Raw genomic sequence first — 16,230 nt, 5'->3', positions numbered from 1 at the left:
ATGTGAGAAAAATTAAAATTATAAAAAGTGTAAGTGAAGTTTAATTTTTTTTGTATTTGGCAATCGAGATCTCAATCACCATTTTAATGGATCTTTAAAATATGACATTCATCTGTAATTTGAGTAAAGATGAGCAATTATTTTTTATTTGAATATAATTTGTCTGCAGTTACGCGTGCCTTGACTTAAGCAGCCATGTCTGAAAACAGATCTTGTCGATATTCATCATGTCTTTGTCTTATTTGATCTTTTGAAAACTACAAGTCAGCTTGCATCAAACACTTATCTTTTATTTCATTCGTTGAAGCAGACGTCTTCCCCTTACGTGAATTCTTGAACGTGCCTCATTTATTTGGACCATATATTTAGTTTGTTTTGACCATTCAAGCTGACAAATTAGTGAATTATGCATGGACAACATGTCGGAATTAGCTGTTATTTGTCCTTGCTTGATAGGGAAGCTGTCGCCTTGAGCATACAGAATTTTTCTTCCCCTTATTCTAGATACCTTTTTTATTTGGCATGTTTTTATTAATTAGTAGAGACTTATCTCAAGTCATGCAACTTGATTATAGTTTGATAATATAGTAAACTTATCTATGTAGAACTCGAATTGAGATAACTCAAATTCTAAATAAGTCGAAAGTAAAGTAATTTAATATTCAATTTAACACGATTTAAAATAATTTAAATTCGAAATAATTTAATCAAAATTCAATATAATATGAATTAAGTATGAAATGCAAACAATTGGAATAAAAAATATTCAAACATGTTTATATGTACAAAACATTTAATAAGTAAAATTAAATATCATTGTTCAACGTGAACAATGATAATAATGTTGCCAAACTAAATATGCGAAGATAACTACTAAAATATCTTAATAGTATAAATAAAAGGCTAAAAAGCCTAAAACTACATTGTTTTGTCTCTTTTATATAGGTACTTAATATTATAAAAAAATTTCTAAAAGAAATTATCTATTTTTATTTATTAATTAGACACAAAGTTTTATATCCTTTATTATTGTGAAAAATAAAAAAATCCTTATATATAAGATTTTTCAATTAAAAATATAATTTTTATTTTTAATATCATTAATATCTAGAGGTATTAATCTTAAACAATATATGAAAAAAATTTATTTAATCCATATGATATATTAGCTATGCACGGTTTACATTTTTTTAAAAAAAATTTAATATAATGTTATGAAAAGGTAAGATTGATATAATTAATCACGTTTATAAGTTAAATTTATTAGAAGACAAAAAGAGCATGTCAATTTTAAATTTTTTAAATCTAAATCATCTAAACCCGATTCAAAATTTAGAGTAATCCGAATTTAAAATGATCTTATTTGTATATAACTTAATTCATATCGATCGGAATATTAAAATAACTAGACACATGTATATTAACTAGAACCCGATCTAATTTGATTTAAAAAGATCACAAAATTCAAAGGCAGGTGATTTAAAAGAACCAAAATTGAGTTGGCCCCACCCAGATTGCTAATATTCTTTGTCCATCAGGATTCGCATCCATGCATAACTGTGTATCTAAACTAATTAAAACATATGCTTTTGAGCCATTTGCAAAAATTTAGATTTACTCCGAAACCGTCTCTCCTTTGTCCTTTGATTTAATGAAGTTTTTCTTGCGTGTGTACGTGTATAACAGCGTAACGTCATCCTGGACGGGTCCGCTAGCTCTGTCACAAAATAAATGTCCACTCCACGTGAATGGCGCTCCAATCTCCGTCCTAATGGCCCGCGGTGGTACTGCTGCCAGTGAAATTATCAGGCTTCCAGAAAAAGAAAAGAAAAGCAAGACTAAAGCCAAATATGCGTTGCATTTCCTATTCTTGCCAACAAACTCAGCACCTCCTTTTCTGATCACTTCAGCTCTTCATGCCTAATTAGCTTTTTCATATTGATTTTCGGCTTTTCGCAAAGTTTACTTTTGGCTTTCACACTTCTTTATTGACTGCCTTTTGTTTGGCCTATGTACGTTTCACTCTCCTTTTATGATTTTCAAAACCCAGTTTTCTTTTCAATCAACAGTCATCGTTGCTGGTAAATAGATGCTTGGTAGGGGTTACCTCTACCAAATCTATCAAACTACGACGTTTCCAAGTCAAATTTTTGATGAATAAAATCAACGTCCTAGGCCCTGGAGCCTGTGTGTGAGTGTGACAATGCTAATACCGAAAATGAAGGGGCAGGGAAGGGATCTAAAAAATTGCTGAAGCTTGAAGTTGAAATTCTGAATTAATTACTTTGAATTTGCCGAAAACATATTCATGTGCCACATGGTTGGCATCACAAGTTGTAGAGTATTTAGGCCCCACTTTAGGGACATATCCTTATATCAGAAACCGCACCCATTCACCAATCACCATATCTTTTTTTTTTATTATTTTCTGAAATTCGCAACGTTAAAACAAAATGTACGGTATTTATTTAAGCCAAGTCGGTAGCTATAGGTGTAGAACCTGCCTGTATTTAATTCTTATTTAATGCAATGTGAAGATGAAGAGTAGAGCTTAGATCTTACGGACAATAATACCTCACTAACTTTATTACACGCTTAATAAGGTTGCCCCTATTGGCTATTGGCAAAGTTGAAAATCCAACACCGATTACACGCGTTAGACCACAAGCAAAGTGTCCTTTGACATCATAGATTAATGTCAAGTTTATATCAAACCCTCTATAAATATAGAACCATGTCAGAATTTTTTTATCCAAGCTGCTCTTACTCACAAGTTCTCAAGTTTCCACGTTTTTAGCTCTGCTAAAGAAAAAAAAAAATGGCAAGAACCTCCCTTGTTTTCCTCTTGCTTTCCCTTCTGTACATGGCTTGTCAGGCCACATCTCCAGCGGCTGCAAGCTCTCGTGCCTCAAATTTCATCAAGGCCTCATGCAGTACCACCAAATATCCAGCACTCTGCGTGCAGTCTCTTGCAGCATTTGCCCCTTCAATCCAGCAGAGCCCACGGCAGTTGGCTCAGACGGCCCTGTCTGTGAGCCTAGCCAGGGCTCAGTCCACCGAGGCATTCGTGTCCAAGATGAAGAAATTCAAGGGACTTGAGAAGAGGGAATACGAGGCAATCAAAGATTGCATTGAGGAGATGAGCGATAGCGTGGACAGGCTCAGCAAATCAGTGCAAGAGCTCAAGCACATGGGTCAAGCCAAGGGTCAAGACTTCTTGTGGCACGTTAGCAATGTGGAGACCTGGGTGAGTGCCGCACTAACCGACGAGAGCACCTGCGTTGATGGGTTCGCAAGCCAGGCCTTGGATGGTAAGGTCAAGGCCTCCATTAGAGCCCGTGTCATGAATGTCGCTCAGGTCACCAGCAATGCTTTGTCGTTGGTTAACCAATTTGCCTCAAAGCAGTGATCAACCAATTGTGTTGCGGTTGCAGAAAAGTCAAACAAGTGGTCGACTGGTCGTGGTTTTCTTTGGAGGCTAGCTTTTTGTCAGTTTAATCATCTGGTTTGGTTCTGAATCCTTTTTGATGTACATGAAAGCTTTTCTTAGCAAGTGGAATGCAAACAGATCGTGTCCTCCTTACTTTATTGGATGCTGCTTAGACTTTGAGCTACTTTCTCTTTCTTTTTTTCTTCTGGTAAACATGCTAAATAACTACTCTTACTCTCTGTAGCCTTGAATCAAGGGATTTTTCACGCTAATCACCGTGATTTACGGACAGATTGAAGGACCATAAACGTCAAGAAAAGTGTCTGTCCACATTATCTATGTAAATAACTACTAAGACCATATTACATATATAGGTCTTAATTAAGATACTTCCTAACATCCATTCACCATTTTTATTACAACTTTTTGCATTTCCTAACCTCACATGTAATTATTATCTAATATATTCAATATTGAGTGTACCCATTCACATTACATCGTTTAGATGATTAGCATTTCTCGTACATATAGTAGTGAGCATTTTCTTCGCTGGGAATTAAGATGTTTGTTAGAGAATGACTTACGAGCATTAATTAAGGTTACAATACAATTAATCCAAAAACTTATGTAATCATTACATTCACAATTAAAAGTTTGTTTTTTGTTTTAGTTTAAAAACTGTTATGAAGTTCTTATGAAAAATAATAATTTTTAAAATTAAATTAAACTTGTTTGATACGCTGTTTAGTAAAATAAATTATTTAAGTTTTAATTTTGATTAAAATTATCTATCTTCAATCACCTAATAAATTAAAACAGAATAAATCTGTTTCGAGTTTATATATGATTTCAGTTGTTAAAATCAAATAAATTCATAAAAAAATAGAATAACTTTCAAACTTAGATAGTAGTAATAATATTATATTTTTGTTGATATAACAAGCAATCAGATCATAATACTTCAATTTTTCAAGAAAGAATAGCAAAAATGAAACGATATATTTGACATTAGAATGTGAAGAATGGACAAAACTTTCAAATAGTATCTACATGCAGCTTTAAATTTTGAATCTTCTTTTCCTTTAATCTTTGTAAGAACAAAAAAATTTTAAATTTTTCTAGTTTGTTATTGAGTCTTTTGTTCATTTCTTAGTAATTTTTTGCAGAGAGAGGTAGAGAAAAGGAGATCGCAATTTGCTTTGGAAGGATGATTTGGAGAGAGAGAGAGAGAGAGAGAGAGAGAGAGAGGAGAGGGAGGTTGATTGAGAGAATGAAGAATTTTTTGAAAAATTGACTTTTTTTTTTTAAAAAGAAAGTTATTTTTTGGAGTTTTTCTATGCCTGTTTGGCCTGACTTTTTTTTAACTTAAAAACTATTATAAAACTCTTATGAAAAATAATAGTTTTTAAAATTAAACTAAAGTTGTTTGGTAAATTTTTTTTTATAAGTTTTTTTATAAGTTATAATTTTTGTTAAAATTATTATAGAAGGTATTTTTTTTTGAAAAGGTAATATTGTAATTATTTTTAATAAATAAGGATATTTTTGAAACAAAAATAAAAATTCTCTTATATTTTTAAAAGAAGAGAAGAAAAAGCTCTTCCTTGGAGCTTTTTTTTAAGTTTTTTTTTTAAATTTTGTTCTTAAAAAAAAAGTATTTTTTTTTTAAAGCTTCTCACAAAATCATGTTTGACCTGACTTTTACTTTTAAGAAATAGATAAGCTGAAAAAAAGCTAAACCAAACATGCACTTAAACTTTTTTTTTAAATTTTGTACTTTTTTAAAAAGTTGTTTTTAGTAAGAGCTTTTCAAAAATCTTTTGGTTTAACTTCTGCTTTTAAAAAGTAAATAAATTAAAAAAAATCAACCAAACAAACACTAAGTTCTATATTTAATTTGAAATATTTTTAATAATAACACATTAAAAGGGTGCTATTAAGTTATCTGATAAGATTTACCTTTTTAGTTATGACAAAATCATTTCACAAGAGTTAATCCTATATCCTTTTTTGAGTACCCTGAACTCTAATAAAATCACGTGATCACTAGGAAGCCGGGTAATGGTTTGTAGAATTTCTCTCTTCTGAATAGAAAGTTCAAACTGATCAGTATATGTTGCGGGAAAAAAAATCAACTAAGTTTGCCAAGCTAGGACCAAATTTTCTGTAGGTGGATTCTTAAGCGCTTTGGGTAAGTTTTTTCTTTCTAATGCAAGCAATTCAGAAAACCACGGCAGCAATTCGTCACCCAAAGCATTGAATGCTCCCAATTAAGTCTGGACCATGAGGACCGACACTATTGTTTATTACCCCACACGATTTAAACTAGAATTGAAATATTTTCCAGAGAGACTATATTCTCAACATGGGTAGCTTCTTTATTAGCATCTTTTAATTTTATACTTTTCAACTTTGAAAAGCTTAGCAGTTTATTTAGCATCAGCCTTTTTTGGTATTTGTGTTGGTTTGTGCTGATACTCTTTTGCACCACGGATGAAAGGGTGCTTACGCTTTGCTTCTATACCTTTGTAGTAGTTTACTTGTGTCTGCCTTGAGCAGGTCTTTAATGAAAGAGATTATATTTGATTAAAAAAAATTGAAACATTTTCTCGTGTTAGAAGTTAATTAGTACAACTTAAACAATTGATGCTTCTTTTGCTCTTTATATATACGGCTAACTTTATTGAGTGAAAAAGAAAACTTGTTAATTTCGTTTTTTTTCCTGAAAATTAATAACAGTTGTAGTTTTAAAGATGTTGGACAAAAATGGGAAGGCTGAAAAAGGATTGGTAAAGAGCAGCAGACGACCGGTCTGGATGGGGAAGGCTGGCTGGCAAATGGGGCCCCTCATCATACGTCGGACATGTGAGTTGTTCAGCTTTTTGCTAAATTTCCCAAACTTAGGCAAAAGTTAAAGCCAAGGTAGGAACTAAGAATTAAAAAGAATTTATTCTGCTGTTCTTTGCTCTCCATCCCTACCAAAGTCCAAAGGATGGGCACCCATCATCATTGTACACATGACAATCATGTGACGAAAAAAATTCAGTAAGGAAAAACATGAATGCTTACAATTTTCTATGCATTCACCTGTTAATATTATGGGTTCTCGGACCGGCACGTTACGATAATGTCGACAACTAATCTTGTAACATAATGCTTGTTGCTGTTTTTCATGGTTTTCCTCCCATTCCTCATTTGCCAATTTTTTCTTAATAAAATCTCAATTATTTTGCTAATTTCTTAAATAAAATATTTAAGACATTACTTTCTACACTGGTAGAGAGAGGAATTGCTGACAAAGAAACTTTATTAAATGGTTGTTTTTATCGGTATATATCACATATGTTGTTTAATAAATAAATTTTTTTATAATTATATGACATGACTTGAATCGAGAGATATATAAGATTTGCATGGCTTAATTAGAATTTTTATAAAAAAATGTTGTTCAAGTAAAACTGTTTAAAAAATATGGTAAAGAAAAATTAAGATAACATTTAGTAATTTATAATAGAAGTGCTATACAATGTAGACAGTTATTTAACAGTATTTTTTGTTTAATTAAATAAACAAAAGAATAAAAGACTCAATTTTTATTAAACTAAATCATAAGTTATTGAGTGAAAAAAAATAAAACAAAGAGATCATATTTTTGTTCATTAGGCAAAAAAATGAAATCGATAGAAAAATTAGACCTCATTAAAAGGATGAATTTAAAATAACACAAATCTTCTTATTATTTTTTGAATTATTGAAGAGTACAATGAACATATTAAAAAAATTTATTAAATATTTGTTAGGACTCTTCTCATAAGCTAAATATTTTAAAATTTTAAGAGTCAAATACTTTATGCATGCTTTTACAATAAAAAAAATAAAGTTGTTCCTTAAATCAAACGCCCAACACCCACGTTTTGATGTGAGAAATTGTTTCTTTTCGGAATTGCTTGCTTTGTTAAAAAAAGATGGCTTAAGTTTTCCTCCTCTCCCATTACATTGAATGCATTGGATACGTTTAAATGTGGCCTATTTATCATGGAATAAACAGATAAAATAGGAATAAAATAAACCCTTCTTATTAGGTTTACTTTTCGCAAAGAAACAAATAATTAACTAATATACAAGAATGCGTAGGATAGGAATAAATTTATATGAAATGAATCCTGCATTTTTTCTCGTCGATCCATAAAATATTAATTAAATATCAAGCAATGCAGTGATACCCACAGCACATTTTTAATATATATATTTGAATAAGACAATGACGTGCTCAATTTCACATGCGAGAGTTCTTTCTTCAATCTAATACTTACACACATGAAATGTGGAATTAGTTAAACCAAGTCACCAACCTTTTAATATTCTTGAGTTTTCTGTACAGCGTATGTACTAGAGGAGGGGAGCACATGCCACATGGTGCAAGATTATTGTAGTAATTATAATTTATTATTTTGTTGAGATTGTGATTAATTATGTAATTAACTTGTAATTATTTTAATTATTGGCACATCGGAGCAATTTTACATTTTAAGTCGGACAAAACTGATTTAATATTATTGAAATTTACTAAAGTTAATCTTAAAATTCTTAAATCAAATATATATAACAAGTATAAGAGCATATGCAACAAGATATGCAATTTTACATCATTATTGTATCTAATAGATTAGAGATAAATATAATTTCAGATACATATTGCACCCTTCGAATATAATTAACTTGCACTATATACATCTGTATTAAGCCTTTCAAGAAAAAAAAAATACGTCTGTATTAAACAATAAAATAAAGATGCTAATTAATGATAACACTTCAGTAATCCAGTAAATTGAGAAGAGCCAAACAATTGCTAGTCATTTTGGTAAGATACATCACGCTCTTCTTCATTGTGTTCTTCACAGCTTTGCTTACTTTCTGGCCTTCAAATTCATCCGTGCATGTGTACTCATTCGTCAGGGCGGCGCTAACCCAAGTCCTTACGTTACCCATTTCGGTCCTACGTTTCGAGCCTTGCGCCCTGGCCATTGCCTTCAAGGAGTCCGTGAGCTTGTCGATGGCATCACCTACAGTTTCAGAACAATCACGGATGATTTCGGTTTCGGAAGGACTTAACCCCTTCATTTTTGACAGTGATTCTATTGATGAAGACGTATTGCATGTGGCATTTAGCGTTAAGGACAAGGCAGTGTCGCAAAGCTTCTGGGGATCGGTTTTAATGGTGGATGCATAGGGGGAGAGAGCTTTGTTGCACTCTTTGGGGTACCTGGTTGTGTTGCAGGCTGTTTTGATGAAATTTTTGTAAGTTCCGGTAGAATTGGCCTTAGTAGTCGCAGCGGCTGAGATTTTCTGCATGTTTGACATGAGAAGAAGAATGGAGAGCGGAAATAATAAGACTTGAAACAAATGCAAAGAAGAGCTTGACATTGTCAAACTTTTAGCTTCCATTTCCTCCTGTGTGTTCCTATGTTGTTTTTTGCTGGGTGTGTGTATAAGATAATAGGATCACAATTTATAGGCAAAAACTGTCAGGTGAGTAATGTTTTAATTTTTGGGGAAAATCAATGGAGTTTGATACGACATGTTAAATGAGGTGGCAGAAGACGATTCGTGATTAAAATAATTCATCAGGAGATTTTCTTATATGCTAAGCTGGCAACATATCATGCATGCAATCTAGGGGCAGACTATTTTTATCTTTGAGAAAATTACGAGAAGTAACTCTCTTCATAAACTTAATTTAAAAATATTTTTTATTATAATTTTAATTATTTTAAGTCAATTTTTTATATGATTTTATAATAATACTCTTTAAATAATTTCAGATAAATTAAAATAATTTTGATTTTTTCTATCTTGCTACTCAGATAAAAATTTCAAAATTAAAAAGTTAAAATTGATTAAATATATTTGTAAATTAGAACACTGTATGACTTTGACAACTTAAACCTAAGTATTACATTACTAGTTTTTAGGCATTGTGTCATTGGTTTTTAAATATTACGAGACTAATTTTTAGGTATTACGTGATTTAATCATTGCGTCTCTGATTTTTAGGTATTGCGTGACTAGTTTTTAGGTATTACGTAACTAATTTTTAGACAATGCTTAAGTCACACAATGCCTAAAAATTAGTCATGCAATGTCTAACTAATCAGTCACGTAATGTCTACAATCAGTCACGCAATTTCTAAAAATTAGTCACATAATATTTAAAAATTAATAATGCAATGCCCTAAAACTAGTCACGTAATACCCAAAAATTGATTACGCAATGCCAAAAACCACCAAAATCACTAAATTTCATTTAAGAAAATCAACAACTTCAAACAATACACCATATTCCATTAAACAACATAATCAAAGAATATGCCTACTTGATGAAGAATGCTCAAAATGCTCAAAAGTTTTTTACATGTGTCAAAAACTACTCCAAAATACTTAAAGATTTTTTTTTATATAGGAAATACTCTAGAGATTAATGATGTAGCGAGAAAAACTCAAAAGATATGAGTCGATTTGAAACGCAGACCTAAACATATATGTCGATTTCATTAAGGATAATTTTATTTAAAATTAATTTTTTTGATTAAAAATAATTAAAATTATAAAGAATGTTATTTTCAAACACCTTACGGGGTTTTTTTGAAATGAACTCTTTTTCTTTTGATTCTTTAGCTATGTTATGCAAGATATCGAGCACGTGATTAATACTATGAGATTGTAATAAATAAGATAGCTAATTAGTTATGATTCTACACATGTAAACGCTCATTTTTACCATATATAGTTATATTATCCAAATTTAAGTTTCAATCTTTAATTGAGAATGAATTACTAATAAAATTTTATATGTTAAATTGGGGTTTTAAATCTTATTAATTCTTAATTGTATGCAAATAGCGACAGGCTGTTTGAACGTATACATGCATACGCACTTAATGGAGGGCACACCAATTCCTCATGCCGTTATCGCAATCCAGTAATCATAAACATGCTAAATATCGTGCATGTGTTTCTTTAGAATATAGAATAAAATAAGATATGAATTGAAAGAAATTTCAGTAAGATGCTTCACACTCAGCTTCTTGTAACCATTGGGAGTTCTTACCTGTAAAATTTTGTAAATCTGACGTGGTATTGACTTATTTTTTATCTTATTTTCACTGTTTTTTATTAATTTTTATAAAGATGAAAAAAATGAATATTAATGTCGTTTATATTAAAATTTATTTATTTTTATGAAATTGATGTTTCATGGTTTTAATATTAAAAAGTTAAATTATATATAAAAGTAAGAGTATTAATTGTTAAAAATTAAAAGAGAAAGACATTGTAATGGAACATTTCCAAAAAAAAAAAGAACTAAAGGATTTGGATTGAAAGAGTACTTTATTTGTGATATTTAGTTGTTTTTAACATAAATATAAATATTTGTTTTCTATTTTTTTTCTTTTTGCATTCCTATATGAGTTTCCAACTTTGCTATATATGTAGTATAAGAGAAATATATTTAAAAGAACAATGCAAGGACATAATGGCTTTGCTCCTTTTTTTCCCTCTTTCCTTAGTTAAATAAACATGGTCTAGCACATAAACATATTCTTCGAGTAAACTATAATCATGTGGTATAGGAGTAGTATCTAATAATAATGTGATACAATATCAATATGTTTGCTATAAATTTTGTACACAATGAATTATATTGTTGATGATCGCCACCTTATCAATAACATTAAATAGTAAATATTTTTTGAACAATTTTGATGAGCCATTTACAAGTTATGGTTCAATTAATAGTATGTAATATTAGACATTGAAAAAAACGACATGGATCTAGATTGTCTCTATCCGAATATTAACAGTAGATGGGCTTCCCCTATGTGGAAGAATATTTCTTCCCCGCTATCTTCCTTTAGTCCTCATTTCATCCATGTGGTACCCGACTTTGCTTTTGTTGTTGGAAATGGGGAAAGACTAAATTTTTAGCAGAATGAATGGATCGAAAGATTAAAGCTCAAGGACTCTTTCCCTCACATTTTTGCTCTTGCTGTTAAAAAAGTAGGGAAAATAAAATATTTCGAAATTTGGGAAGGCGAGAAATGGGTGTGGAAGGTTGAGCTTAGGAGACCTCCTTTCGGATGGGAGATGGGGCAGCATAGTGAGTTTTTGAGAGTTATTGGGGAATTTCATCTCAACAAAGAAATGAAAGATGAACTATTGTGGAAAGGACATTCTAGTGGGACTTACTCTCCCAAAGCCTACTGTACAAAAATGATGAACTGTGTAAGACCAAGTAATGAGACTAATATGTGGAAATGGCTGTGGGGGTTAGTCCCTCACAAGGTGGAGGCATTTATGTGGCAACTTATGCATGGAATGATTGCAGTAAAAGCTGAGTTTCTGCGAAGAGGCCTTTAAGCGAAGAAAATGCCTTATGTAGCCTTTGTAAAAGCTGCATCGAAATGGTTGATCATTTTTTTGTTATGTGTGACAAAGTTTGGACCTTTTGGTACTCATGGCGTAGATGTTGGGGAGGTACTTGAGTCATGCCTAGAGGGATAAAAGAACTGGTGGTGATATGGAATTCTTCATGCTTCAATAATGGAGATAACAGAATTTGAGCGTTGAACCCTTTCACCATCTCCTGGACCATATGGCTTTTTCGAAATGATGTTGTGTTCATAATGCAAGCAGGGACAGCAAGCAGGCATGGGAACTAATTCACTTGCGAACGACAGCATGGGCAAATCCTAATTGGCCCTCTCAACATGGATCTATTTTGGATGTGTACAGACACCCAAGTTGTCCTACTACCCAGACCAATAGACCCAAGAAGAGAGTTGCCATTAATTGGAGTAGACCACTTGGAAGGGCTCTTAAATTTAATGTCGACGGGGCGGCCAACGGCGACTCAGGGAATGTAGGAATTGGAGGACATTTTAAGGAGTGAAAATGGAGTGGTGTTGGCCAGATTCTCAAAAAATATCGGCACTGGGGACTCAAGTCTTGCAGAACTTCTTGCAATTCGTGAAGCTTTCGTTATCTTCGCCTTCTCGGTCTGGGTTAGAAATTTCTCACTTGTCATTGAGAGTGATTCTCTTAATATCGCGAAGTAGATCAAAAGTCCAAATAACGCTCCGTGGAGACTTAGAAAATGGATCTTACACATTGAGAGCTTGAAGAAGACAGTTGGTGATTGGGAAATCTGTCACGCTAAGGGAAGGAAATAGAGCGGCCGACAATTTGGCTAAGGGGGCAATTTGAAGGGCCCCCGATCTGTTGGAGACCAGTGATGATATCGAACATGGGTTGGCAATTGATACAGAGTAAGCTTTTCTAAATTAATTTCTTTGGTTGCATTTTCAGTTCCTGTTTTATACGTTTGTGGAACTTTTACCATTGTTTATCTAGGTTATAGTCCTTTTTGTGGTCCCAAAATGTATATTGTGGTGGGGCTTTTGTTGCTGGATGTTCTTCATTAGTTGCTATGGCATTACTCCAAATTGGGTTTGATCTCATAGGCAGCCAGTGGCTTGCCTCCTGATTCTTTCCTTTTCTGCAGCCTACTGGATTTTTGTAAGCAGTAAGGAGCTGCCTCACTACCTTATGTGGCAGTCTTTAGTAAATCTTTTGTGAAATGAACTTTATTCTGCCTTAAAAAAAAAAATGAACTCATATATACTTCAGCGCTACGTTTGGAACACTGTCTGCCAGGATTCTCCGTACTATTTTTCAGTATTATCGAGATTGGGCATTGGGGAGTATGTGTAATTTAAGTTTAGAAATCTGGAACCATTATATTTATTAATTAGCAAATGGAATCTTAGTGTACTCGCAACAGACTGATCCTTCTTGTTCTTGAAGAAGAAAAATGTTATTGGCACATGGGAGCTAAAGGAGAGGGCGGTGATCGTATTTGAAAAATAATGGTGAAAACCAGGTTCACGTGATGAAGCCTAGTACCCGTCATTAATGAATAGACTTGGAAACTCTTTCTTCTGTTTAGTCATTCGGCAATACATTTCATCTTGTATCAAAATCAAACCGCAGGTTTCTGCATGATCGATGAGGTGTAATCTGTTTTGCAAGTGCGTAGGATGCTGGTGCTTCAACTTGGGCGAAGGGGTTAATGATTTATAGGATGCTATAGGTTGTCATTTTTGCTGAAATGTACAGAGAAGTGGGATCCAGTTGTAGGGGGATGATGCTATCATGCTCCTTGGAGTGTTTTTTTGGTCTTGATAGGGAGCTTGTTAATATTTCGGTAGGTAGCTTGATCCCCTATGGAACCTGATCAGTTTTTCTTTGCTTTCTCTTTTCTCACGCAGGACAAGCCATGACAGGGAGCTTCATGTCCTGTATGTGCTGTCTGCTCTACTATACCACAAAATGGTAGTTTTTTGTGAACTATTATCAGCAATGAAATCACTAATTGTCTTTCAAAAAAAAAAAAAAAAATCGAACTGCAAGAAAATGTTGGATAGGCTGACTGCCAGGAAAGAGTAACGGTATGACTTTTTATTCACAATATTGATGCATGTAACCAAAGTAGAGATAAAATTAATTTCAAACAACTGTTCGAACGCTTAGTGCAAAAGTTACTCATTGGCATAATACTTCAGCTAGTAATTGACAGCATCGACAAGAGCCAAACAATTGCTTGTCATCCTGGCCAGATTTAACACGGTCTTCTTGATATTCTTATTCACTGCATTGCTCACTGTCTGGCCATCAAACTGATCCGTGCATGTGCTTTGATCTGTTAACGCGGCGCTAACCCAGCTCCTTACATTTTCCATTTCAGACCTACGATCTGAGCTGCTTCGCAAATTGGTCATCACCGTCAAGGATTGCTTGAGCTCGTCGATGGCATCGCTTACGGTTTCAGCGCAATCACGGATGATCCCTCGTTCAGTAGGAGTTAAGTCCTTGAGTCTCCACAACGATGATATGGAGGAGGAAGTTTCACGAGCAGCTCTTATAGTGATGTATAATGTAACCTTGTAGAGTTTCTCTGGATCGGTTTTAATGGTGGATGCGTACGGGGAGAGTGATTTATAGCAATCTTTCTGATATGTGGCCGATTTGCAGGCTGTTTTGATGTAACTTTTGTAGGTTTTGATACAAGAACTGTTGCTGGTTTTGGCTGAGACGGTTGGAATGCTTGACATGAGAAAGAGAATGGCAAACGAAAATATGAAGATATGGAAAAAATGTAAAGAACAACTTCTCAAACTCTTAGCAGCTTCCATTTTCTTCTTCCTTCTTCTTTGTTTTTGTTGTACTTACGAGGTTGCAGTTATATAGGATCGCTAATTCAAGCTTTATAGTCAACGCTCAGATGGGTAATTGTTTTTTTTTTTCTTTCAATTATTATTGTTTTAATTCGAAATGATGATCAATGATCCAGTATTAATTTGCAAATTAGAGATCTTGCAGAGCACACTTACAGGCTAAGTCAGCTGAGGTTGGTTCGAAACACTATTCGATCTGTCCAATGCAAATAATCAAACAGCATTCAGCTACCTGCACGCAGTTCATTAACATATTCTACACATGTTCAGCAGAAGAAGGAAAAAAAAAAAAAAGGCAAAAGAATATGTTCTCCCTTTTTTTTGAAAGATAAATATGTTCTCACTTAGGATGTGTCCATGGTAACACGAGGCTTGTGCACATTGGATAAAATTCAAAAAGGTTTTTCAAAACATTTTAAAAGGATATTTTGTCTTGTTTGTTTCAAAATAATGTTTTCGATCCTTTGACTATTAATACCGTTAATCAACTGTTAAAAAGAATTAGAGCTAATGCTACAAAAATATCCTCTTAAACAATCTGTTCATATTCTTTCCAAAACTTAATAAAATTCATAAATTTGTTCATTCATAAATCCTGTTTTAGAATTTTATTAAGTTTTAAGTTTTTTTCTTTTTTATCAAATATTGAATTTTATTAAATATTAAAGTGAATTTTATTAAGTTTTGGAAAGAAATATAAGCAAATTTTTTTTAAGAGGACATTTGTGTCTTAAAATATTTATATAGTATTGGATATAATTTTTTTTAACTATTGACAATCAAGGAATCAAAACATTATTTTTAAAATTAGAGTGACCAAAGTGTCATTTTAAAGTGTTTTGAAAGACTTTAAGATTTTTTCTCTTTATACTCCTTACCTAACAAATATAAATTTTTATCCTAATGGTAACATGGTATTTTAAAATATTTGTAAATCGATGAAGTTTTTATTAAAAGATTCTCATTAGTCAAAAGGTTTTGTTAAGATCTATATTTTACACATTATTAATAACTAATTAACATCTCCTTAAACTAGACGTGGATTAATTTTGCATGTCTAAGGCGTAGGCAAGCCATGTGCCCGAACCATATGAAATTGAAGGGCGTCGTTACGTTGGACGATCAGAGTCAGACCCTTAACAAAGTCAAGCTCCTTGAATATCGTACGGAGATTTCACATGTCCTTGGATTAAAGGATGCGTGAAAAGGTGCAGAACCAATGGCGTATTTGGTGGGAGATACAAGTGAGGGGAGGTCATGCCCCAAGCAATACAAATTCCTTCATTGTTTGATGAAGCTAATCAGTTGTTTTACGCCTCTTTTGAAGGTTGATGCCGACATGGACGATTGAGAGAGAAATTAGAGAGCAATGGTAGCTTAAGTTGATGGACAACAAAAGCTTGAGATGACAGAAAGTATATGTGATTAAGAATAAATTGGCTGATGGCCTCATATTACAAAGATCAAGACGTGTCTGCTAAGCTTTTTGTGATTTTCAAGTCACTC

At 32.8% G+C, this 16,230-nt stretch overlaps 3 protein-coding genes across 3 annotated transcripts; 1 reads left to right on the top strand and 2 right to left on the bottom strand.

The window, feature by feature from the left end:
- Positions 2,739-3,614, top strand: LOC18605381 (21 kDa protein). Its single transcript, XM_018117576.1, has one exon. It carries the CDS (start codon positions 2,819-2,821, stop codon positions 3,407-3,409), a length of 591 nt encoding a protein of 196 aa, XP_017973065.1. The 5' UTR covers positions 2,739-2,818; the 3' UTR covers positions 3,410-3,614.
- Positions 8,205-8,896, bottom strand: LOC18605380 (21 kDa protein). Its single transcript, XM_007038360.2, has one exon. It carries the CDS (start codon positions 8,873-8,875, stop codon positions 8,243-8,245), a length of 633 nt encoding a protein of 210 aa, XP_007038422.2. The 5' UTR covers positions 8,876-8,896; the 3' UTR covers positions 8,205-8,242.
- LOC18605379 (21 kDa protein) lies at positions 13,928-14,739 on the bottom strand. The gene has a single exon (XM_018117570.1). It carries the CDS (start codon positions 14,680-14,682, stop codon positions 14,053-14,055), a length of 630 nt encoding a protein of 209 aa, XP_017973059.1. The 5' UTR covers positions 14,683-14,739; the 3' UTR covers positions 13,928-14,052.

This window comes from Theobroma cacao, chromosome 3, assembly GCF_000208745.1.
Source record: "Theobroma cacao cultivar B97-61/B2 chromosome 3, Criollo_cocoa_genome_V2, whole genome shotgun sequence".
NCBI classification, from domain to species: domain Eukaryota; kingdom Viridiplantae; phylum Streptophyta; class Magnoliopsida; order Malvales; family Malvaceae; genus Theobroma; species Theobroma cacao.
The sequence above is the reverse complement of the archived record's forward strand: the minus strand, read 5'-3'. Positions and strand labels throughout refer to the sequence as shown.

Coding starts and splice junctions, on each gene's coding strand:
- LOC18605381 (XM_018117576.1), top strand. CDS start 2,819: ATGGCAAGAACCTCCCTTGTTTTCCTCTTGCTTTCCCTTCTGTACATG.
- LOC18605380 (XM_007038360.2), bottom strand. CDS start 8,875: ATGGAAGCTAAAAGTTTGACAATGTCAAGCTCTTCTTTGCATTTGTTT.
- LOC18605379 (XM_018117570.1), bottom strand. CDS start 14,682: ATGGAAGCTGCTAAGAGTTTGAGAAGTTGTTCTTTACATTTTTTCCAT.